General features: G+C 42.6%; 2 protein-coding genes across 2 annotated transcripts in view; one reads left to right on the top strand and one right to left on the bottom strand.

The window, feature by feature from the left end:
* msh3 (mutS homolog 3 (E. coli)) overlaps positions 1-18324 on the bottom strand; it is a 41892-nt gene extending 23568 nt beyond the window's left edge. The window contains exons 1-19 of the mRNA XM_030417638.1: positions 18063-18324; positions 17801-17921; positions 16082-16362; positions 15616-15834; positions 15263-15379; positions 15055-15172; positions 14829-14968; positions 14425-14591; positions 9566-9675; positions 9267-9381; positions 8836-8920; positions 8339-8448; positions 6427-6559; positions 5146-5333; positions 3650-3818; positions 3308-3372; positions 2598-2714; positions 2185-2292; positions 134-248 (exon numbers count right to left, since the gene is read on the bottom strand). Of these exons, the coding sequence (XP_030273498.1) occupies positions 134-248; positions 2185-2292; positions 2598-2714; positions 3308-3372; positions 3650-3818; positions 5146-5333; positions 6427-6559; positions 8339-8448; positions 8836-8920; positions 9267-9381; positions 9566-9675; positions 14425-14591; positions 14829-14968; positions 15055-15172; positions 15263-15379; positions 15616-15834; positions 16082-16362; positions 17801-17921; positions 18063-18212 (2628 nt within the window). The 5' untranslated portion in view covers positions 18213-18324. The remainder of the gene's footprint in view (positions 1-133; positions 249-2184; positions 2293-2597; positions 2715-3307; positions 3373-3649; positions 3819-5145; positions 5334-6426; positions 6560-8338; positions 8449-8835; positions 8921-9266; positions 9382-9565; positions 9676-14424; positions 14592-14828; positions 14969-15054; positions 15173-15262; positions 15380-15615; positions 15835-16081; positions 16363-17800; positions 17922-18062) is intronic.
* Positions 18325-19725: 1401 nt separating this feature from the next.
* LOC115582004 (secreted Ly-6/uPAR domain-containing protein 2-like) lies at positions 19726-21455 on the top strand. The gene is made up of 3 exons (XM_030417639.1): positions 19726-19972; positions 20967-21074; positions 21210-21455. Exons 1-3 carry the CDS (start codon positions 19927-19929, stop codon positions 21368-21370), a joined length of 315 nt encoding a protein of 104 aa, XP_030273499.1. The 5' UTR covers positions 19726-19926; the 3' UTR covers positions 21371-21455.
* The last annotated feature ends 2744 nt before the right edge of the window (positions 21456-24199 follow it).

Raw genomic sequence — 24199 nt, 5'->3', positions numbered from 1 at the left:
ACAACTGTCTCAATGAGTTAGTGAGCAAGCAAACCGTATGTGTGTTTTGGCTCAGATATGTTCAAAGCACTGTGAATGAGCCTGTGTGTAGGTGCGTGTGTGTGTGTGCGCGCATGTGTGTGTGTTTATGTACCTGCAGTTCAGTGAGGTTGGGCACAAACTGGTTGTGCTCTCCCATCAGCAAGTCGATAGCAGGATGTCTGCCGTCAGTGATAAGAATCCGACGCTGGCTTTCACACACCTCTGGCCTGAACACAGAGAACACACTCAGTACATTAGGCGCACACACACACACACACACACACACACACACACACACACACACACACGCACGCACGCACACACGCACACACACACACCTAAACAAAAAAACATTCAGGTACACTCACATGTGCAGACATGGCATATCCTTAGCACTTACACCATGTCCCTTAACGTGACCGTAATCTTGTTTAACGGCGCATTTTGATGCCAATGTCAGTATTTGAAAATAGGAAAATCAACTGATTTCTTATTTTTTTATCTCAAAAAGTCTTTGTCTAAGTCAAAGTATCTACTTCATTTGAACACCTCACTGTCAGTCATGACAGTAACAGCAGATATAACACTTCTGGACATTTACCATGACTGAAATTAAAATATTTTTAAATAAATATACAAGAAATACATACAAAAAATAAAAGCTAAAAATAAATAAATATGCAGCCTATCAAAATGTATAATTTAAATTGACTGTGATTCCACTTTGCATATCTGCCAGAAAGCACACCATCCCACCCAGACACAAAACGCAGCGCTTCAGGCGCTCATTTGTGCCCACTGCCATCAGACTGCACAACAGCCGCGCCAACCACTTACCTAATAATATAATATATATGATTCTGCTGTCCGCTGTAATAATTTGCTTTGCTGCTAATAATCATATGACTGGAGACAGAACATGTACAACACTGGTTGTGTGTACTACTGTACAGTACAGTCCTGCTAAACACACAACTTTCCCTTAAGAAATAGTTTGACATCTTGTGAAATATACTGGTTCTCTCTCCTGTTGAGAGTTAGTCAAACCAACGTTCAAGAACTAGAAGCAAGGAAAGCAGACTGCTGCATTGCCTGACATCGCCTGTAGGTAGCAAAAGAGCTGCACGTCACCACACTATAAAGACTAAAGCTGCTTGCCATAATTTTGATACCACTCACACGAATATAGTCACTTCTAATCAAGTATATGTCTGATGAATGGTTGCAAGTGATACTGGTGAAGAGGCAAAACATAAGGAGAAACCGTGCTAAATGGGTGGAAACATGGATATAACAGCTTTACCTTTATTTTTCTGTTTTTCTTATAGAGCACCGATTGATTTAGCTGAACAATCAGACTGATTTTCTCTGCTGTTGATTCCTTTGCTCAGTCAGCCAAAAGTGCTTCCAACAAGGGACGGCTAGTGCAAACAGTGTAGGACACACCTCAAAAACCAGCGCCACGGATGCTAACTTACAGCTCCAACATTGGCCTGATTTGTCACGGCCCTTATGAGACCACAGCAGTAACTCCTAGCCAGGAAACAGCCTGGCACATAACAGCTATAGCCTCATGTTTACTATGCAGACATGTTTGGGATTGATCTGCACACATAAATGACTGAATTTCCCAAAAAGGTTGGGAACACTATTCCTTAAAAACACACATGCACATGTACCAAAGAGAAAACAATGAGTGCATTAAAGAGAGAAATGGCAAAAAAGAACACAATATTTAAATAGAAACCGTGTGTAGGATTCAAATCAATGTCTAAATACAGCAAAAAAGAGAAACTGCAGTAAGAAGACATGGACGGATGTGAAGCTGAAGTACAAAAACGGGCAGAAAAAGACAATATAAAGGTGTGTATGTGTGTGTGTGTATACAGTGTGTATACGGTGTGTGTAGTGTGTACGGTGTGTGTAGTGTGTGCGAGTGAGTGAATGAGTGAGTGAGTGGGAGAGATGTTGGCGTTTTGGCTGAGCACACTGCTGTACCCGGCGCACACTCCCACACACAGCCTGTCTGAGACTATAGGACACGACACAGGACACCCACACACACGCACAATATCCCACGCACAAATACACACTCACATAGAGGGGCGCACACACGTACACACACACACACCAATATTTACAGTCATCATGAGAGGACATCACCTGCAATAGTCCCCTTGTTTAGCCACCTCAGCCAATGAAAAGAGACAGTCCATGGTTGCTAGGTGACTAATAGCCCTTTTCATGGTGTGATAGTGCTCCCCAAACTGACTACGGAGAGAGAGAGAGAGGGAGAGAGAGAGAGGAAAAAGATTTTCAAGTGTAAATTAAGGTAAGTGCCGACTGTGTTCTGAGCAGACTGATGCTGTACTTGAGTAAAACAGACTAATTCCAGCAGGCTGAGAGCTCTGCAGACATGTTTATAGCAGTTCTTCATTTGACTTGATGATCAGCTGTGGATATGTGTGTGTGTGTGTGTGTGTGTGTGTGTGTGTGTGTGTGTGTGTGTGTGTGTATGTATGTGTGTGTATGTATATGTGTGTGTGTGTGTGAGTGAAAGTGTCTTTCAGTCATACTCCAGAAAATTGGTCCACTCCCTCTGGCAGTCGAGCAGCAGCTGCTCTCGGAGCTGCAGCAGCTTCTTGTAGCGCTCCACCAGGAAAGGAGAGTGATACCTGCTGACTGCCTTGGTGCTGCAGAGGAGAAACGACAGGAAGTGAGGGGGAAGAGGCAGAGAGCTGCTCCACCTCTGAAACTGCTGTTTTTTTGTAAATGTTTATAGGGGGCCAATCTAGTTAAAGAACTGGTTATGCAGTTATGCGGTTATGTTATGCTGCATGCAACCTGATAAATTGTCTCCATTGACGTCACTCAGTGGCTTTTTACACATTGCATTGTGGGTAATGTAGGCACCAGGTTTAGAGGAACAGTCCAGAGGTCTAGCAATGCACTCCTATAACACTGCACTGATTAAAGCTGATACAGCAGAACCAGAGATATCATCTTTTTATAGCCCATGCATTTCTCTTCAGTTTCAAAAGCTTTTGCCTACATTACCCACAATGCAACTTTGCCACTGGGTGACATCACTGAAGGCAATTTATCTGATTGCATACAGCTTCCTCTGGAGCCACAAAAGGCTGTTTACTACTTTCTCATATGCGTGGTGTAGGGAAACGTAGCCCCCTGCCCATTTAAAAAAGTCATAAAAGTGTCGGTGACGGAGATTGTGTGTGTGTGTTTCCCCTCTGATTTATGTGTCTGTGTGCTGCAACTGTGAGCTCACCTGCTGATTTTGACCCAGTCGGCTGGAACAGTGGAGGACAGAGAGTTCTTCACCTCAATCAGAAACTGAGGGTGGGGGAGGAAGAGGAGGAGGAAGACTTTGATGAATAAGACGAGAGCCGACGGACAGAACAAACGCGTCACTCTTGACAAAAACTAACACACGGATACAAAAACACACACACAGAGGCATCAGATCATCGATGTGACTCAGTCTTCCACACGAAACAGGCCATCAATCTCCTCCCACCTGTCTCTCACTCTGGGCCCTCAAACACACGAACACACATGCGCGCACACACACACACACACACACACACACACACACACACACACACACTACCTCCAGCCCAGAGACGGAGGTGTAGTCGAGTGCTGGGGCCTTCAGCGTCAGTCGGATTTCTTTGCGGTGGTTCATAATCTCATTCAAGACAGACTGGATCTGCTCTCTCCTTTCCTGCAGCACCGGAAAGCCAGACAGATCTGAGAACAGCTCTGTCTTGTTTCCCGACCTCCACAGAACACAAAAAAGCTGAGTTAAAATGTATCAGATGCTTGGAACATATTAGAGTTTACAGCAAAGCACTCAACTGTTGAGCTGTTGACATTATGTGGAGTAACAGCAGACACCACGGCACTGTACGTTACATTTTTGTGCCGCTTTGGAAGAAACAGCAACTGAATGTAATGAAATTCACTTTAAGAGAGATTTATACCTCAAATATGAATTATCTCGCACACCTGATTCAAGTGAACAGGTCATTATCAGGCTTCAGCAGAGCTTGATGATGAGCCGATCATTAGAATCACGTGTGTTGGAGCAGGACAACATCTAAAACATGCAGGCCAGGGTGCCCCCAGGAACAGGACTGATGAAGACAATTGAAGAACACGGATCAGACAAATTAAGGTATTTAAAAGTGCATATTCAAATTGGGGCTCCGGTAGTTCTTGGATTTATGTTTATCAAGTAAAAATATATACAAGTTAAGTCTTAACAAAATGCTGCTTCAAGTTCTCCTTTTCTTAATTTTTGAGATATTATAACAAATAGTGTCTCAGGGAAAATAATTAGCAAGAAAATACTCCCAAAAACTGTATTATATAAAAACTTAATCAACAACTATTTTGAATATCATCACTTAAAGTCACTTATCAAGCAAAGATGGTGTCAGCTCTTAACAAGAACTACTGCTCCTAAGCTACCTCACAATATGTAAGGTTCCAGTGACCTTTGAACTCCAAAATCTGCGCAGAGTTTGAAGAAGGAAACCCTCAAAGGAAGGACAACACAAAAAAACATAATGCCTCCTCGTTGCAAAGTGAAGGAAGAAAATCTTTAGATTTCGTTCTGTTGGCTGACAGGTACCTCAGGGTATGACAAAGCTGTGGTGAGCATTTTTTAATAATTTCCTGGTATTTCATAAACAAAACAATTCATCAGTTCATTTAAAATGTCAATAGTTGCAGCCCAGCACTCCATATGCAGCCAGACTGCAGTGGGTGAATACAACAAAGCAATCTAGATGAAAAATACAGACTCCATCTACCTTGCTCTTTTGTCTTCAGTGACCAACCAGACCAAATCTCACTATTACGACAAACTGTAAACGGTAAAAAATGTAAGGGTAGTAGCGCTTCCTGGACTCAAATTAACCTTCGAGGTGAAATAAAACTCACAGGAAAAGCTCCAAGGCACCCGCTTTAAACTGTTAAAATGCCTTTGTTGTCACGGCATGGTTATGTTTGTTATATTCCAGCACTAAGCTTTAGACAGGAAGTCAAACCAGGGACTTTATTTCAACACTCAAAATACCTCCTCTTTTGCTAGATACTCACTTGGCAGCCTTCTCATTGAGCACCTTGAGGAAGCTGTGGGCCGGAGCCAGCAGGTCCGGAGTGTCCAACAAGAGGCCTCGGAGCAGCGCAGAGCTGATCTGTGACTGGATAGCTGGGAGCAAGGCCTGCAGTTCCAGCCCGAGGCGAGACAGACTGCCACTGATGAGGTAAAACTCCTGCGTGGAGGACTGGAACGCACAAAGACACGTAGAATACTTAATGAATGGTTAATTCTGAAACAAAATGCAAATCATGTTCTGTGTGTTCTAAAATCTGATAAATATGGCTCAGTTTTGAGCATAGCTCTTTTGTATTTTCTGTCTATGTCAGCTCTTGTCGTGATTGCTAAAAATCCACAAGAGAACAGTCTATAATCTTGTAGTTTCTGTTTTATGTTTCCTCACGATCAATAGGTTGGCTTCAAAATTGATTAAATCAATGATTTGAAGAGAGGCTGTTTTGTTGATCATATTGACTCCATATTGCCATTAGTGATGTTACAGTATGGTACTAAGTCATGAAAGGTTAATGAGAGTCACACCGACGATGGTTTATGGTATCAATCACATGCTGCAGCCCCCGCAATGCTCTTTTATGAACAGTGACTGGAGACCATAAGCATGCCCTCCCTCCCACTATTGTCAATGGCACGGCCATAGAGACACAGGCCATTACACACAGGCCCATTTGTCTGCAGATGGGAAAAATGACAATTAAGGCACCTGTGTGTGTGGTGTGTGTGTGTGTGTGTGTGTGTGTGTGTGTGTGTGTGTGTGTGTGTGTTTTCAGTGACATTTGATCATTTTCTTTTAACAGTATATGAAGGAGTCGGGCTGTTGAACATCAAGCTCAGACCACAGCGCCTCTCTCATCTTTGCACAACACACACACACACACACACACACACACACACGGGGGATGAAGCCTTCTGACATTTCAAAAAATGGGTCCGACGGGAAATGAGATGGTGTCAGACAATCAGGAAAGTGCCACTGAGGCAACTGCTGGTAATCAAGAAGAAAGCCATAAAAAGGCACGGGGACACTGTCTTTTTTGGGGGGGTTTTTTTCATGCAAACAGCAAGACATAGAGGACAGTTTCTTTTAACCAGTTGTGTGAGATTGTTGTAGTTTGTTTCAGTCTGCCCACAGATCTCAGCTTAAGATGGTAAGTGAGGCGTTATCATAACTGACAGGGATGATTACCAGCTCTACAAAAATGATATCAACCTACTGGCAAGAGGTATGTGTCCCATTTTACTACTTTATTTTTTTTTTTTACCTTTTTGTGGTATATGCTGCAGACGCCTCTCTCCAGGTCGGGCAAATGCGACAGCAGAGATCTGACGGAATTTAAAGTGAGAGAGTGCGACTGCAGGAGCTCCTGCACGGCATCCTGCCTCTCAGAGATATACCTGCATGTTCATGGAAGAGAAGGAAAAAGGAAGACAGGCATGAAGGAGGGAAACAACTTAAAGAAATAAAAACATTAAATTCCAGTCATCAACATAAGCAACTCGTCACTCAAAGAGCTGAATTGCCTTTGATTGCAACGCAGTTTTTTTTTTTTTTTTTTAAAAGCCACTCATAGCTTCAAACAGATAACTGACAATATACAGCTGATTAGCCTCTTCTTTGATGTGCTGAGGTTTGCGTTCACCCAAATCTGAAGAGTCGGTCGTTATCTACTTACCCACATGCAGATGTATAGTCAGGTGAAACAGCGATGCAGCATTCTCGCGGCTTCAGAGTACTTGGATTATAGTAAACTAGCTGCATGGAGCCATTATAGCCGTCTATTTCAGTTTCCTTAGGAGAATGCTTCAACAGAGTTGTGCTGTAAAGCTCAAGAAAAGTTTTGTGGACAATAAAACTTCACCTGACTTTCCATCAGGATGGCATTTCATTTTTAGGCGAACTTATTTTTTAAAGTCAACCATCTATGAAGGAAGCAACTATAGTTTTATCAACAGTTTGTGATTTTCTTGTGTCATTTTCTGACTGCTGGCCTGCAACATAAATAGCACAAATCTATTCTGTGAGCGTCCTGAAAAAAAAAAAAGAGAGAAAATGGACTGAAAACAGCAGATAAGAGTGGAGCTCAGTTATGTAATGAAACGGACATGAAACTCACACTCATGCATGTGTGTTTGCATCATGTGCTGCTGCGCTGTGTGTCCTGGAATTAACGTGGCCGGTTGTAATCTGGGTTTTATTGATGCTGAAATTCTGTCGAGGAGCTATCTGTATAATCTGAGCGCAGTGCCCAATCCAGAGCTATAATCCCTGCACTGTGGGAGGGAGAGGGACACACACACACACACACACAGAAAATACTCACACAATCAATATATGGATAAAACCACACTGCAGAGAGGAGAACTAGAACAGCACCACATTATGAAGAGCGAAGGGGTTGTGTGTAACAGAAGTGCTGTGAGTCAGTTTCAGCGCTTTTATTTAAAGAGGCGCCTCCAGAACACTTTTTATGTGTTTTCACCCTGCAGTGTTTCACCGCTCTGCTGGCTGAAAAGTAAGTAAGCGTTCACATCATGGGCCCCATCTCGCATCCTCTCTAACAACACTGACCTATTTTTTTTATATTACACGGGAGAATTTCATTCAAAAGATTAATTCAAACGCACGGAGAGAGAAAAACGGGCGGCAAAGAAGACTTTAAGAACAATCATGTGACTCTATTCTTCAAAACTGCAGTAAATATAGTCTTTACAGGCCAGTTAATTATGTGTCTACTAACATAATAATGCCTGCTGCTACTTGTTTCTATATTTCATTGGCCTGACGTGGTGTTTAATCATTCAGATTAAATAATTCCATTGCAGTTGTTGTGCAGCTGTCCCACTGAGATGCTGAAGTGAATATAACAATAATGTAATAATGATAAAAGCACACGTCCATAACGAACATCGCTAATCTAAATCTTGACAAAAGCCTTTTTCAGGATGGTCTTATATCAGTCAAAGCCTGTTGTTCGTCAAACCCAAATTTAATTACTATAATATTATATTGTCAACGCACAGTATTTTTAATCTTCACATAACCATCTTGAGGTATCAGATGAACACTTTTCCCATCTCTCCCTGTCAAACTAAGGGACAAGAGCAGAGAGAAAAGCTGAATCATTGCAGTTCAGCACCGACAGTCGTGCTTCATCAACAGAGTCCTGTACTCACTGCGGGTCTGTGAGGGGCTGGCTCACCCACTTCCTCATCAGTCTCCTCCCAAACGGAGTCCGAGTGTGGTCCAACACCCACAGCAGACTGCCCTTCACACCACCATCTGTCTGTCATTGAGAGAACACACCAACACATCTCACGCACATACACCGTTTGAATGTGCCAAGAAGAAAAACGTCAGGATGTGATAAATATCAGAGGTGAGCAGGTGCTGGAAGCTACGAGCAGTCAGGTGAGGAGGCCTCGAGCTGGGCTTGATCTCCATGCGAGACGCACATGTCACAGCGGCTGAGTCGTGCCAAACTTTTGAGTCGACGCCCACGCAAGCCACACTAGTCACTGAACATTTTCTCTTGATCCGAGTAACGGCAAATTTAATTTACCCATTACATTTTTACTGGCTCGGAACAACTTAATTTAAAAAAAGCTGAATTTTGCAAATGTGTCCTCACCATTATGTTTAAACAGTGGCTAAAACTGCCAGCTTCTTGTACCTGATTGTTGAGGATCTCCAGGTTCCTGAGGGTGGCGGCACTGAGGGTCATACCCTCGGACGCACAGGAGAGACGCCGGAATGAGCTGCGTGAAGCACAAAGTCAAAATATAGCTGCGTAATCAAAAGATTGGATGTATCGATTGGAAGGAAGATTAAACAAGGGATGGGTAGAATGATGAAAATTAAAGCAATTCCATCAGAAAGCTGCTCTCAGTTCCTGGCTTGTAAATGTTGTACATGGGGAAAAGACAGGGCCAAAAAGCTGCAACACGACTGTGAACAAGTTGTTTAATATATTGTGGTATACTCTTATTTTTCTCTCCATCGACTACTCAAGCAATTGACAAATCATTTCAGCTCTACCCTGGATTAGGCTTGCGGCCTGTGTTGCGGAGCGTGTGTGTCGGGTATCCATTTGTTTGCGCGTACCTCTCACTCCTCAGAACTCTCTCCAAGTTGAACTCTTGGAGGTACTGGATGAGCGGCCCCAGACAGCAGATCACTGGGCTCTCCAAGGATACTACAGTTGACAGAGAGCGAGAGCCTGGAGGACACAGACACACAAACATGACACATTTTCTACAGATAAAAACACAGCCATGAGTCACAGGCCCGACTCCTCGGAAGCATCGAGCGCTTTACAGCTGACTGTGTGTCTTGTGCTCAGTGAGAGTAGATGAGGAATCTGCAGGGAAGTTGGAGTATAAAAGATTGATGGACGAACACACCTTTCTCCTGGGTATGGCAGTAGAACTCGGTGACTGTGTTCATCGCAGAGGTGAACTCAAACTGAGCGCTGTCCCTCTTCTCAACTCTCACTCGGTCATCAGCCTGAGCACTGTGGAGGGAACGACATGACAGCACTGATTCAAGAGGTGCAGACAGGAAGAAACACAGCATCCCATGTCTGACCATCTTTCTGTCTGTGAGGGTAAGCGAGACGCAGCAGCACTGCGTGTTCCAGACGTCCTTTTGTTCACTGTGTGATACACGCACGATTTCCCTGCAGCTCCCCGTTGCGCCATCGCGCCTCCCTATCGCTCCATTCACTCTCTCGCCGCTGCTGCTTTCAAGGACTCGGTTGCTTTGTCCGCTCTGTTGTTGCCCGGGCAACCAAGGTAAACACGTGGCTGTGGACGCAGTGCTGGAGCCTTTTTATTTTCTTACGTTTCCTGCAGAGATGTTTATACACACACAAACACACACACATCGACACGCAGGAGAATCATCATCTTTCACTTCGGTCTCTGGTCGAACGGCGAGCTGCGATTGTACAAAATTGATCAATAGACCGCACATTGTTCCAGCAGTGAAGCTATGACCATTAATCATTTAACCAGTCAATTCAACCATATTATGAGGTTTACAAGAACAGGGACAATTGCTGGTATTGATCCGGACACTGAGGGGTGCAGCTGAGCATTTCTGCAAGCATTGTGGAGCCAAGTTTAGGACGTCTTGGGAGGGACACGAAGCGGAACAATCAGGTTTATGCAAGCAAATGACCAAAGGTTTGAGTTTAGCTCATGAATGTGGTCAAAATTAAAAAGTTGGTTAACCTTTATGACATGGGGATTCTCAACTCTTGTGCGATCTAGTATGTTTTGGTTTCAACTGATTTCTACCCCGATAGAGAAAATGTGTACAGCATTCAATGGCGAGAGGCGACTACAAATTCGATCACGTTGGAATGGCGCCACGAAACGCACATACGGCATTTGTGAATTTAAAAGATAGTTCTGATAGTCAAGATTGTAAAATGTTGTTTGGTTTCGTGTGAAACTGCTCAGTGAACTACACCGTCTCGCACAATATACATCACCAAAACCAACGTAGCCGTCACCTCGGCACAGAAAATCACTATCAATAAATCGGGCCATGTCGGCCGCTGCAGTTGTGTGAAAGGAGAGTTGGTCGGTTGTGTGAACTAGCCAATATGAAGGACCGGCTCTACCAGGTTTCAGTTATGGGTTTTGGTGAGCATTAAACGATTCACTTACACAACCGTTGTGTGTGTGTGTAGTCTTTTGAATATCGTATTTTCACAGTCTATACATAATTATTTTTATGTAAAAATTAAAAACTACCTTTAAAATTGACAAAAAGGGTAGTTGTCTCTCACCATCAACTAGCATACATATTTTTTTCTGAAATAAGGTCCCACGGTGGGCGACCGGAAGGGGCGTGACTCTCCATACACTGAAGGTGACTCTATTTTTCTTTGCTAAAGGGCACCTCAGTGGCAGTAATGATGGAGGGGTAAGCACTGCCTTTTGCTTTCCCCCACCCGGATTTGAACCAGCGACCTTCCAGTCACAAGCAGTGTGCAGATGTTAAGAGGCGGGTACTTCGCATAACGTGGTGACACCCCAGTGCCTCTTTGGCAAGAGTTTTTTTTTTCCTTTTCAAAAGCTCAGAGCAGTGTGACGGTGATAATCAATCAAAAGCAGGGATGGCTGCGGGTTGAGTCAGAGATGTTGCACCCTAGAGATCAGAGGTTAATACACAACAGATTAAAGCACTCGAGTAGAAGCCATTGCTGCAGGGTGAATACAGACGCAGACACATACACTCATAAAATGCACAAATTATGTCTGTGTGTGTGTGTGTGTGTGTGTGTGTGTGTGTGTGTGTGCGCGCGCTCGTGTGAATAAATCCTGAGTGTGCTGTCCTACCATGGACTGTGGAAGTGGTATCAACTCTTGAAAGTGTCACTCATTGACTTAAAGTCTTAGGAAAAGTGTTAAAGCGAGAAACACTTGTGTTGACAGCACCAGCCAGTGAGCATGCCGCTTTCTCTAATCCCCTTCGCGGCTCTGATCCTGACTCATGACTCCAGGCTGTGGATGAGTAAAGCAACTAATACTGCACCTAGCTACTACCAACCTCCCAGGGACTCATTACCTGCTGCTCCATGGACACATAAATCTGGTTGCCAGGGGGCCCGTCGTCGTCAGCCCACCCCAGAGACGAGGAGGCTGACGAGCCAACGTCAGCGACCACAAAAAAAACCCTGTTTTAAATGCTCACCTAGGAGGGTATTAAACCATGTGGACTGGCATTACTGTAATGTCAATGTTGATAATCACAAAAACATCCTTTTCAGAGTCACTTATGAATTTCAAGAGTCTCAGTCTGATGATTGAGAAAAAAAAAAAATCACCTCGAAATATATCTTGGGAGGTCGCCAATAGATGCAAGCCCGGTATAGCAGAGTATTGTGTGTGTGATACATATTCTGTCTGAGCATAGCAGACACAATACAGGCGGCAGATTGAGAAAAAGTCTTGTGTCTGCTGAGCACAACGCTAGAGAGCAGTGCTGTTCAAACACAATAATTGGACTGGCCTTTACAGGTCCATCTCCGCAATAATCACTCAACACGGACGGCAGATAAAAAAAGAGGAAGGGGTGAGAGGAACAGAGAGACGACTGAATACAAATGAATCACATTACCAGAGTCAAATTTAAAACTGGGGGGGGGGTTGAAAAATGAGAGGAAAGAGCCAATGGTATATAAGAAAGGGTGAAAAAAAGATAAAAGAAGCAGCAAGTAGCAGAAAAGCCCTCCCTTTCATCTCCAACCATCCCCGTCTAATCAAATCCACTCCTCTCCCTCATTTCATTTCCACAGCATAATGTAATCACACGCGGCCTCCAGAGGATCCCGGCTCCACTGGTGTGAACATGCTGAGTGCAGACTGTCAGGAAAGACGAGGCGATCGGTGGCGCAATGGGAGGCAACAGGTTTCTGGAACACATCAGTTTTGACGTCACAGTTAGTCAGTCGCTGAACAAAGGACAAACTGCTTCTCTCTTCTTGATCTTGTTGTGAACGCGCTGAATGGAAGTCTGCTTTTGCATCAAGGACTCAGTGAAGTGCGTTAGTCCCACATAATAGCTGACGACTCCCCGCTGTGTGCTTTGCATGCTTCTGAGGAGCTAATCACCTGAATGATTTCACTGCTGCCAATCGTCTATCACCGACCCTGACTGTGAATACTCTGCAATGCGCTCTAAGGACAGGTTCACAATGAAGTCAAATACCCATATGCACATTAAAAAGCTATTCTTCCAGCTCTTTCTGGCCATTTAAAGATTTAAAGTTATTCACAGAACTCATTCCGTGTAAAAAACCCTCACAGTCAATATGTAGGAGTTGGCCACCTGTCGAGTTCATACTCGAAAACGAATAGTGGGCAGCACATCATTAGAGTGACCCCGAACCGCTGCTAACTGTAGCTGCCCTTAGGCTAGTTAGCTCAGGTAGTGGTGCAGCAGGTGGTCCAGACATGGAGCTTGGAGTACAGTGCAAGTGTTGATTTTTATATCATCAGCCCAGGAGCTTTGAATCAAACGGGCCGGGGCTAGCTTGTTGTCATGCTAACACCTGTAGATATCTCTGCAACATAACTCGCACTCAAAACTGTTAGTTCATCACATTCAGTTGATCATTTAGTTACATTTTCAATTGTTTTCGACAAAAATCTTATGTATTACACCTCTAAACTACACTGTCTACGACAAATTCTTAACTATTTGTTAATTCTGCAAATGTGTTACGTTAAAGTCTTTCTTTCTTTGTGCAAAAAGCATCATGTCCCTTTGTCTCAGTGACGTACGTGTTCATTTACATATCAAGCGGGGAAGTGAGATGCAATCATAAGTGGTCACTCGGGATGCTTGTAAAGAGGCATGATGCAGGTGTGAACTGCAAGCTGTCCCTTTGAAATTGGATCGCCAGAGACACTTGTTAATGCCCGGGATAAACAGCCTTATAGTTCATTATTGATTAATGGTTTTTATAAGAACTCATTTCAGGGGGTGCAGCAGCTCCCTCAGCACCCCCCAGTTCCCACGTCCGTGTTCACAAAGAAAGTAGTGACAAAAGAGGGTTTTTTTGTTTAAGAAGGCTGTAACTCGAGAAGATAAGCACTTGACTTGACTGCTGAAGCCTCGTATTAGCTTCAGAAAACCTGACTGAATACATTTTCGCGCAGAACAAGGGCTGTGGATTATGTTTTCCCATCACTTACATTGAACTCACCTTTCAAAAAAGGCAAGTATGAGCAGGAGGAATGATCGCAGCAAGTAAAACCTGTTTTGATGCCCAAACATGCACCTGGCTGTTATTCAAGACACTATATGTAACTTTTAAAGTAATTCTGAAGAAAGACAGTTGATAGTTTAGTCTCATCCAGATCAGTGAGGATACCAACGCTTTGGGTTAATTGTTCGGTTCTGACGCCAAAGACCCATATCTGACAGTCGGGGCATGAGGGTGCTTTAACCAGCCACTCGCCCAGTGTTAGCTTGGGTCGAGTGCAGCCCCTCGTTTTTCTTATTTTCTTTCTTTCACAGTCTAGACCTTTTTTTTAATGATAAGCCCTGGTTGGACCCAGTTTATCCATGTGGCAGACCCGAGGGTGCGGAGGGCCATTATCACAAAACAACTGTTGACCTGGAGGGTAAAATTCAAACACAGCCCCTCAGAAAGACCTCACAAACGCACACTTTCCATCAGCACAGTTCAACACTTCATGATGTAAATGGTCACAGACCGCCCCCTAGTGCCCTGACAGACTACCTGACATTGGTGATGCTCTGCAGGAGTCTGTGTGTTTGTTCTGAAAGGTCCGAGGGGACCAGGATCTCCACAGGGTTGATCTTCAGGACACGACCCTCCACCTCGGAGCGAGACGGACCATCAGGGAAGCAGTCCAGTAACACGTCTCCTGTGCTGGGCTGAACCGCCTACACGTACGCACACACGCACACACACACACATGCACACACACAAGATGAAGGCATCTCATCAACTACAGCATGAGAGTAGTGAGCTAACATTCAAATAAACTGATAATTAACAACCATTTACTCAAAAGTAGATACAAAATCAACACAAAATCTCAAAGAGCATCTGACTAACCTGATGATCAAGTTTCCTTAATGCATCATTAGTTTTTATTAATTAGTACTCGTCAGACTCACCACAAGTCCTACAGTGAGCTGCTTCTTCAGTTTATCCCAGTTCTCACTGATACACAGCAGGAAGCTTTCAGGAGGGTCCGACACCACGTCGCCACAGGCCCCGTCCTCCACATCCCCCATCCTGCAGACCGGGTTCACATCTTAGACAACTGTCAAGGACAACGCTTCAGAAATACGGTGACTTACACATATATTAGACACAGATATTCTGGGTTGACAAGGATACCCTCTCCCACCAGAGTGGACTTGGTGTACAGAGCGCTGAGCTGACGAGTGAACAGAGCATTCTTATTGGTTCCTGACGCCTTGATCGCAGACGTCTCTGTCTGCTTAACCACGCCAACCTAGAAATGAAAGGTAATAATGTAGGGATTTAGAAAACAGTGCGAGTCTAAACTGCTTCTAAATACAAATACGTATGATAAAATTTGCACCTTGTGTCCGTGAGATACCAAGCGTCTGACGTGAACAAACAAGCGGTGTGTGGGGATGCTGCACGTCATGAAGTTATGATCCAGATGACAGAAGATATTCAGCTCCTTCGCAGCAATCTGTTCACACACACAAAGGGGAAGTCTGCGCTGCATTGAAGGGTAACTGACACAAATCACAATATGGCGCGGTGCGATAACCAAAATGAAGAAGCTTATCTCTTTGATAAAAAATAAAACTTGTGACAAGACAGCATTTTCATAAAGTAATGTTGAAGACATGGCCTCGCCTACAGATCTAATCTCGATTATGTTCCCTTCCTGCCCCATTAGCATATGTTCTTTACACTCCTCACCTCGGCATCCTCTCCAAAGAACCTGTACTTGTAACCACACTCCACAGCCAACAACGCATCCTTATGCTGCTGTTTCAGCTGGATGACCTGCTGTTCCAGGGGAGTGTACACACTCTTTGAGCGTCTGGAGGCGGCGTTAGAGTCTGACGGAGGACTCAGCTCTGCAAACCTTGCTCCAGCTCCTCCTCCTGACTTTGCAAACTGAGACAAATGAACCCCCTGTGAAAACAATGAAAAAAAAGAGAAAAACACTCAGTAGGAATCATTTCCCTCTCAAAGCTTCCCTTTGCTATTTCCCCATTTGAGTTCAGTCACTTCATCTTTTATGTGCTGCTGTCCACAGCCCAAAAATAGTCTGGAGTTCATGGTTGATACCAATGTTGATATTACATCCTTAGCCCAGCCTGCTGCCCAAACCGAACTCTGCTGACAGTGATGTGATGGAGTCAACTTTATTACTAGGCACCTGTTTTGTAGCAGCCGGCCCTGAACCCTCCTCTTCATCTTCATCATGCTCCTCCTCCATCTGCTGAGGTCTGTTGTTATTGCTGTGTTGATCCGTGACGTCCCGAGGAGGCCGCATGCTGCTTCCTTGGTCGCAGATTTTACTGCTAGCACCGTCTGTCTTCTCGTCTTCCTTCCGAGTGTCATGGCGCCCAGCGATGGGCTCAGATGAACAAGTGAAGCCTTTCAGCCGCTCCAAGGTGGAGGAGCAGAGACCACCTGCTGCCCGGTTTGATGTTGTCTCTGAAGACAGAAGAAATATAGTCGAAGAAAGGGGAAAAGTAACTAAGTACATTTAAGCACTGTACTTAAGTTCTATTTATGCTGCTGTTTACTTCTACTTCCCACATTTCATAAGGATTCTTCATCCTTTCTGCTCTGCTACATTTATTTGACATCTTAAATTACTGGTTTGCAGTGTTGATGGTTTTAATAGTTTTAAAATGGGTTTAATAGTTGTTTTAATAGTTTAATCGATACACCGATACTGCACCTCTCACGCGCTCTTCTCTTCGACAGCGAGTAGACATACACGCTATGCTTAAGGGCCTGTTAAAGCAGTGACATTCAATGTTTATTAGTGTCTTTCTGCTGTTCTCTGCTCGTAACCAAGAAAAGAAAAGTCATATCACGTCATGTTATAGCCTTGTTATAATCTAAAATTGTACGCCCTCGATGTTAATTTTTCCCCATGGGATCAAAAATGGCACTGAATATTGAAGTACTGTATTGAAGTAAGAAATTCCAGCATTGTGACAACACAAAAAGTTTTCATATTAAGATTTTACACGAAACGCACCCTATTTTGTGAGAATGATATGTTGCTAATGAAATCTAAAACCATGTTACAACAAAATTAGTGTGTTGTTGTGTCTCCTTGGCTGTGAGCTAAAGAGACATTTCACATGTTTACCAACCCAAAAACTGAAAGCATTTGCGTGGCAAGATGTATTTTTTTCCCTCTTTCCATCCTCCTTAATCATCTCACGACCCCTCAGATTTATCTTGTGACCCTTAAAACAGGCCCGACCCTGAGGTTGGGCACCAGTGGGCTAAACTAGCTGACTGTAAACAAGGTAGCTCAAACAGTCAGTCAAAATAACAGAATAAAATAATTAATGCATCAATATCAGCAATGTTATATTAATAGTAACACAGAGGACATTATTAGTGTGTTTATTTTTGGTACACTCAAATAAATTTGAATGATAATACCTCTGTAAGACTTTGAAAACAGAACTCTAACTTGAAATTCAGACTCTTGTATTGGCTTTTGATTAAGTGAATGATTTAAACTGCTCTTCCACCTGCATTACTGGGTATATAAACCCATAAAGGTTAATCCCAAATGTAATATTCCACTTTTTCCGTACATTATCTCCACATGGATGTTGAGTCCATCCAGATACAGGTCGTGTTCTTCTCGCCCTTCTGTTTCAATGTACAGTTGCCAGACTAACATCATGAAACATCAGTCAAAGCTCCAGCAAACCAAATGCATCGTGGGCAGTTCCATCTCACACCTCTCACTTAATTCAACAGTAGGGATTAAGTAGAACAACGCATGTTGTTTGGAGAGATGTGATGCTTTAGGAAGCTGGGGTCGTGTGAGGCGAGGCTGACCTACGTGGAGGTGGAGAAGAAAATTATGTTTTTTTCTGTTTGAAGCGCACACACTCACTCTTTGTGCTCTGACGGAAAGCAGGCTCACAGTCCACATCCTCCACCTGCTGCTCTTGTGGTGACAGTTTGGCTCGTTTTGGTGGCAATCCAAGATCATTATGATCAGAGGAGAGCTTCTGCTGCAGGACGGAAGCAGGTGAGGTTCAGTTATAATCATTTTCATTGAGCTGAAAATGATCTGTGTGTGTGTGTGTGTGTGTGTGTGTGTGTGTGTGTGTGTGTGTGTGTGTGTGTGTGTGTATTCAATGAACACTCCTCACCTTGTTTCTTGAAATCTGGTGCTCAGCAGGTTTTGGTTTAATCCCACACTGAGTGTTCGAGGCACTGCTGCTGCTGCTGCTGCTCCGTCCACCAAAGTACCTGCTGATGGAGGTCTGGGTGGTGCAGGACTTCTTCACGGACTTCGGCATGTTTTAATTTTCCCTCATGTTACTTTCATTGTGCAAAAATATGTAGGAAATGTGCGCATGCGGAGCCAGACAGCTGCTGCCCCGGCTTTCCAAAACACAGCGGCGCATGTGCTGAGATCACACGGGCGCGTAAATGACGCAGCGAGCGTCAAGCCAATCAGAACATTAGAGGGTTTCCGGTTACAGTTTCCAAAATTAAACCGATGTGGGCGGAAACTTTTTTCTTGTTTTTGCACAGCTAGTCCGATTCCAGGTAATAAAATGTTGTTGTTCTCTTGCACTGGAGGAACTTTTTTTTTTGCCTGATGTGAAATGTTCCTATCGTTTAGTTTAACTACCAAATACTGGTACTCAGTTCAGCTGCAGGGCGGTGGTGGAATCACTAAGTGAATTTACTGGTGTACTTTTACTATATATTTTTACTCTGCAACATTTCCAAGAGAAATATTGTACTTTTTTAACTTCACTAGATTTATTTGACAGCTTTAGTTTGTAGTTACTTTTTGCAGATTCAGATTTAAACAAAGTGTTACTAATATTTGACAACAGTCAGCTAATAAAATATGATTTGATGTTCCCTTGCATTCTTTTATACATAAATGTATGTGTTTAGGTCACTAGAGGTCAATATAATGACAACAGAGTTGTAGATAGATTGATAAATTATGCCTTTTCTTTGGTCAGGTAATTCTTTGTCTGCTTTTATTTTGAAACGCAACCTATTGGTAGCTCTGGTAGGCCATTAGATCCTCAAGTAAACATACACTACTTATTATCATGGATTATAATGACTGACAGGAATGGCAACAGAAGAGTTGCTTTTATTGTTATTTTTTGGTTGAACAAACACTTTATGATACATTTTATTACAATTTCGCAAAACATTATATCCTGACCGACATAATGAAATAGGTATATTGTTTTAATGTCGCTAAGAAATGATTATGATACAATCATGATGTAATCAGATGGTATCTATATATCATTGACACACATGCCTGAGTGGTTTACAAACAAATCGTCTCTTTCCCATGAGAACTACGATGTTGATGGTTGGCTTGTCTGTTTAGGACAATTGTTCACAAACGTGTGTCTGGGATTATTATTGATGATTAATCAAATTAATCAAGATGCTGCTTTTGACCTGATTGAACCTCTTTTTTTTCTGTTGTTTGTTTCAGTGTGCCAGACTGATGACACAGTGTAGCAGACTCGCTTGACTAATGGTTCAAAAAATGAGGTCATTTTTTTGTCAAAGTTTTCCATTTGACTCAGACTTCTGTATTTCAGATGGCTGATGAAGGATCAGGTGCATTTCTTGCTGATTTACAGAATGTATTTGAGAACCACCCAGGGGGGAGTGAAAGTGTATTCTCTGTATTCATCAAGATACCAAGTGAAGTGAAGAGGTGAAAAAAATACAAGTCTGGGTACAAAGGCAAATTCATAACACAAAAATATTCACTCATTCATTCAATCTCACAGGGTATCTAACTGCATTAATTTCTTGTCGTCACGTCCAAAGTACATGGCTGTCTGAGGGATTACGAGGTCCCTTTAGGGCCAACATTATTCAGGTCAGTTGGAAGAAAGCTTTGTGAGGAAATGCAAATGTTCAACCCTGAAAAAAGAGTGAGGAGGAGTTGGGCAGAAAGAGGAGGCTTCTCTCCAGCTCTCCTCTCACTGAAACAATTTGTTTTCCTCCCAATTCACGATGCAGCTTTATGGAGCTCTGGTGCTGTTCATGACTCTGTCGACAGGTAAGAACAGATTTCCAGTCAGGACTTTGTTCTTTAACTGAACGTTGAGGTTTATATGTTGATATGAAACAGTGGGGTCTGAAAGTTAAAGAAATAGTTCAACATTTGGGGAACTCAGTTTTTTTTTGCTGGATGAGCAGACTGACACCCCTCTAGTCTTCATGTAAAGTGTAACTTGTTTGTTTAATTCGAGGTATAAAATTGACATTTTGTGGTTTCGATGGGGTGATGTGTCGGACAGTTTGTTGCTCTCAGTGACTTCCTGCAGTCTTCAATAGTTAAACTCATGCCGGTGAAAAGATCACAAAGCATATCTCATAAAGAGCGCTTCATGGTTAGCAGGTCAACACAGAGGTCTTTTTTCTCAAGAGCCAGTTTTCGATGCCATTGCCCAACTTTCTCCCTCAGTTCCCGTCACCTCTGCCTAGAAACGACAGCCGAAGAAAAATCAATAATGTCAAATGATTCAGGTGAACTCAGTACTGGGATAGAGCTTAGTCCTTTCTCTTTTTATTGAATAAATAACGTTTATTTTTTTAAAGTATATTTTTGGCCTTTGTGGCTTCATTGATAGAACAGCTTGAAGACAAAACAGGAAATAGGGTGATAGAGAGAGGGGGAGTGAAACACAGCAAAGGGCCCTAAGCCGGGACTCGCACTCGGGTTTGCTGCAGCGAGGACTAAGTCTCTATACACGGGACACCTGCTCTACTGAGCTAAACGGCACCCCATAAATAAATGTTTATTGAAAAGAAATAAAACTCCATTTGCAGGCACACACTCTGATGTTTACTCTCATTTGCTACTTGCTCAGATGGTTTCTGCCTCACACTGTCTGCATGTTCTCATTTCCTCTGAATCTCTTCACACTCTCTGGCTGGAAACAGGAAGTAGCAATCAGCATCTTCCCTCAAAACACCTCCAACATTGAACTAACTGATGATGTCATACATGGCCTTTCTTGAACTAACTGGTGTTCTGTGTCTCTGTATAGCATGTGCATTAAGATGCTACACATGCACAGCCACCGACCCTAAATCCTGTACAGACACCAAATCCTGTCCCGTCATCTTCAACCGTTGCTTCTCCCTCAGAATAGATGGTAAGTATTTTTCTGGCTTATATTGAGAACTGATCAGTCTCCAAATGTTGAGGTTCTGAAAGCCGGGTGGCTATAATACACACCTCTTATGTTCGCTGCAGTGCTTCCTGAAAGTTTTCCCATTGTGTTTTTCAGGTTATGACTTGGTTACCAAGGGCTGCCAAACCAGTATAGCATGTATTGGTGCCATAGCTTGCTGCGAAGGGAACCTGTGTAACCGTGCCGTACCCGCTGGTTCCAGTGCCATCCTCCTGCTGGTGTCCTCAGCCATCATCGCACTCGTTCTCTCAGGATGACGAATTCAGTTGTTTCTATGATGTACTTTATTCTGACCCAATTTGTACAACTAAAGAAGAATAAACAACATTTCATCCAGTCATTCTTTAAATCTTGAAAAAATCATTGATGGTGACAAGACAAATGAAAAACAGAAGATTTGCAAAAATTTGATAACAAACAGAAACAGCAAACATGATCACAGAGCGAATAAACTGAATGGGTACATAAAAATGATATGAGATCAGAAACAATATGACAGAATACCAATAGAACAGAAAGCGCTTGAAAATGATAAGAAACTGCAAGCAAGAGACAAAACACAAATAAAACTGAGCTGCTTAAAAGATAAATAGCAAACCATACATTAGCTTTAAATATTAAAAGTTACTTAATAGTACCTGCTGCAACTTGGACTGATGACACATATTTGTTTATAATTGGCCGTCAAACATGTATTCTTTATGCTGTTTAAAACAAATGATAGAATATTATGAAGCTCTGATTAGCAGTGTTGTAGACCACCTGAACTGAGACAAGATCGAGTCAAGACCAAAACCAAGACCAGTGCAAGTCCTACGCTCACATGACACGCTCACAACCTGCCAAATTGTAGGAATTAATCTAAAAGTTCCATATCCTTAATAAAACACCAACAGAACACAAAGGAAAATGTATCTTCATTCACCTCCATTATTGCCATGTATTTTATATTTGTGTATGTTTAAGTGTACCATGAGTACGGAAGCCCTGAGAGCAAGGAAGAATTTTTATTTTTTCCAATTTCTAACAATTTGTTTTTTTCATGTGTGAAACAATCATGTGTCGTGCCGAATAAAACAATATTTTTTTCATGAGAGGATTTTTTTTTTTTTTTTTTTACTGTAATCCAGCCGAGTGAAAAAAACGTTTTCACAAGTGAATTTTTGTTTTCTGTGTCTGTGAAGCCCAGTAAAAAAAAAAAATATTTTTCCACAAAGTCAGGCTCAAGTGTTTTTTTCTGTAATACTCATTTTGACCACAAGAGGGAGACTTGACCACTACTCATGTCCTCAATAAGATGAAAAGCATCCATGTTCGTTCAGGGGACTCTTCATTTCTCGCTGGACTCCAAACACAACATGCATAATATGTTAACAACTTATGTAACACGACTGACATGTTTCTCTGGCAAGGAATATGTCAAACATGGCGCTAAGTTGCCCTTAGTGTCACAGATGGAATACTGGGTATATCAATGGGTGTCTACAGTGAACAGTGAATCACGGCCACAGCCGAGAGGAAGATGAGGATAGTGCACAGTTCTGGCAAGACATTACAGAATAACGAGTTTTATGTGTCTAAGATGGAGGCTGGAAACATTCTTAAACAATTCTGCAATTCACATTGTACTTTAGCTGCGCGAGGACAGTGAAAATCCATGCATCCATAGGGCATTACGCACGAGTGTCAGCGCAGTATTTTTTTGTTGAACAGCGATCAAACTGACTGATTCACGTGCCCCCAATTTATGTGCGGACAGTGAGCGGTATCCCTCAGCCTGGGATAGCGTTTGCAAATGGAAGTCTGATAGTTGAACACTATCATTGAAGTGGAGTGACGCGGTGTGCGTCGTGTCCACTGCAGCGATTTCAATGGGGAAATATTGATTCAAGATTTGTGCTGGCTGATTTTTACAACCAAAAGGTGTTTATGGATTAATTATTACACTTCACTATAAGCGCAAATACGGAAGTGCAAGTACACTGCTGGTTTGAATGTTTATGAAAACGTGGATCTATATCTAACGTTTAACATGAAGTGAAATTAGATGTGAAAAGCATCATTATGTGTAAAATAATGTTTTAAATAATGTTTCTCGAGTTTAATTTCTGCATTAACTGACCACTTCCGTATCGCCAGTTTCCCCAGTCTCCACAACGCAGCCTGGTCAAAATCAGTTTTACAAAACAAACTGTTGGGAAAACAGTAAAAATGTTTTGTTTTGTTTTTATTTCCCCTGAGGGGGAAATGAGATTTCTTTTTTCCTAAATAAAAAAAAGTCTTACCTAATTCAGTTGTTATTATGAGTGGATCATGTGAAGTAGAAAAACTATAATTGGCTGGTTGGAAGTGTAAAGAAAAGGCATTTATCATTTTCAATCAATTAGAGATGCAAAACAAGGAATAGTAACAGCACTTGATGTGATTGCTCCAAATGTAGTCCTCGAATTGTGGCCTGTAAAGCAATAGATGGGCAACAGATATTTGGATGGAACAGAGCTCGACTGTCCTCAGCATACTGTGAACATATACACATATACATATATACTTTCAATGATCAATACTTTGCTGGAGAAAACAGTACAGATGTTCCAGTTTTCGAATTCCATTATTTCTTTTTTTTTTTTCATTTTATCTATTCATGCTATTGACTTTAAATACCAGCCCTTTGTCTTTCTTTAAATTTTCCTGTTTACAGTTGTGCACTAAAACACAACTTGTGAAAAACTACTTGGCAGTTAATGTGGTTCTGATTAGGATGCTTGTGTCCAAGTTACATGCCTGGTCAATATACTGTACAAACACAACTAGTATAGCTGTAGGTGGTGTTTATCAGAAAAACTGCAAGTAATGTTCCACTCTAGATACCATCTCATGTGCAATCCTTTGAGCTTGAAGACATTCTACTCACACATGAACATCTGTTCCATAACCAGAGACAGCTGATAGTGTTACAGTCCTCAAGCCGAGGGGTACCTGAGCCAGTAGATATCATGCTGCACAGTCAAATCGAGTGCCATGTTTATTCTGCCTATGGGATTGGCGTGAGTTGTCTGTGCTCTTACAGGGACACCTACTGTCACAAG

Source organism: Sparus aurata, chromosome 5, assembly GCF_900880675.1.
Source record: "Sparus aurata chromosome 5, fSpaAur1.1, whole genome shotgun sequence".
NCBI lineage: Eukaryota > Metazoa > Chordata > Actinopteri > Spariformes > Sparidae > Sparus > Sparus aurata.
This window is presented reverse-complemented; position numbering and strand designations above follow the sequence as displayed.

Bases quoted from the DNA above. Each gene is read 5' to 3' on its own strand.
- LOC115582004 (XM_030417639.1), top strand. From the start codon at position 19,927: ATGCAGCTTTATGGAGCTCTGGTGCTGTTCATGACTCTGTCGACAG. The intron at 19,973-20,966 runs GTAAGAACAGAT...GTCTCTGTATAG, and splicing joins GTTCATGACTCTGTCGACAG to CATGTGCATTAAGATGCTAC. The intron at 21,075-21,209 runs GTAAGTATTTTT...TGTGTTTTTCAG, and splicing joins CTTCTCCCTCAGAATAGATG to GTTATGACTTGGTTACCAAG.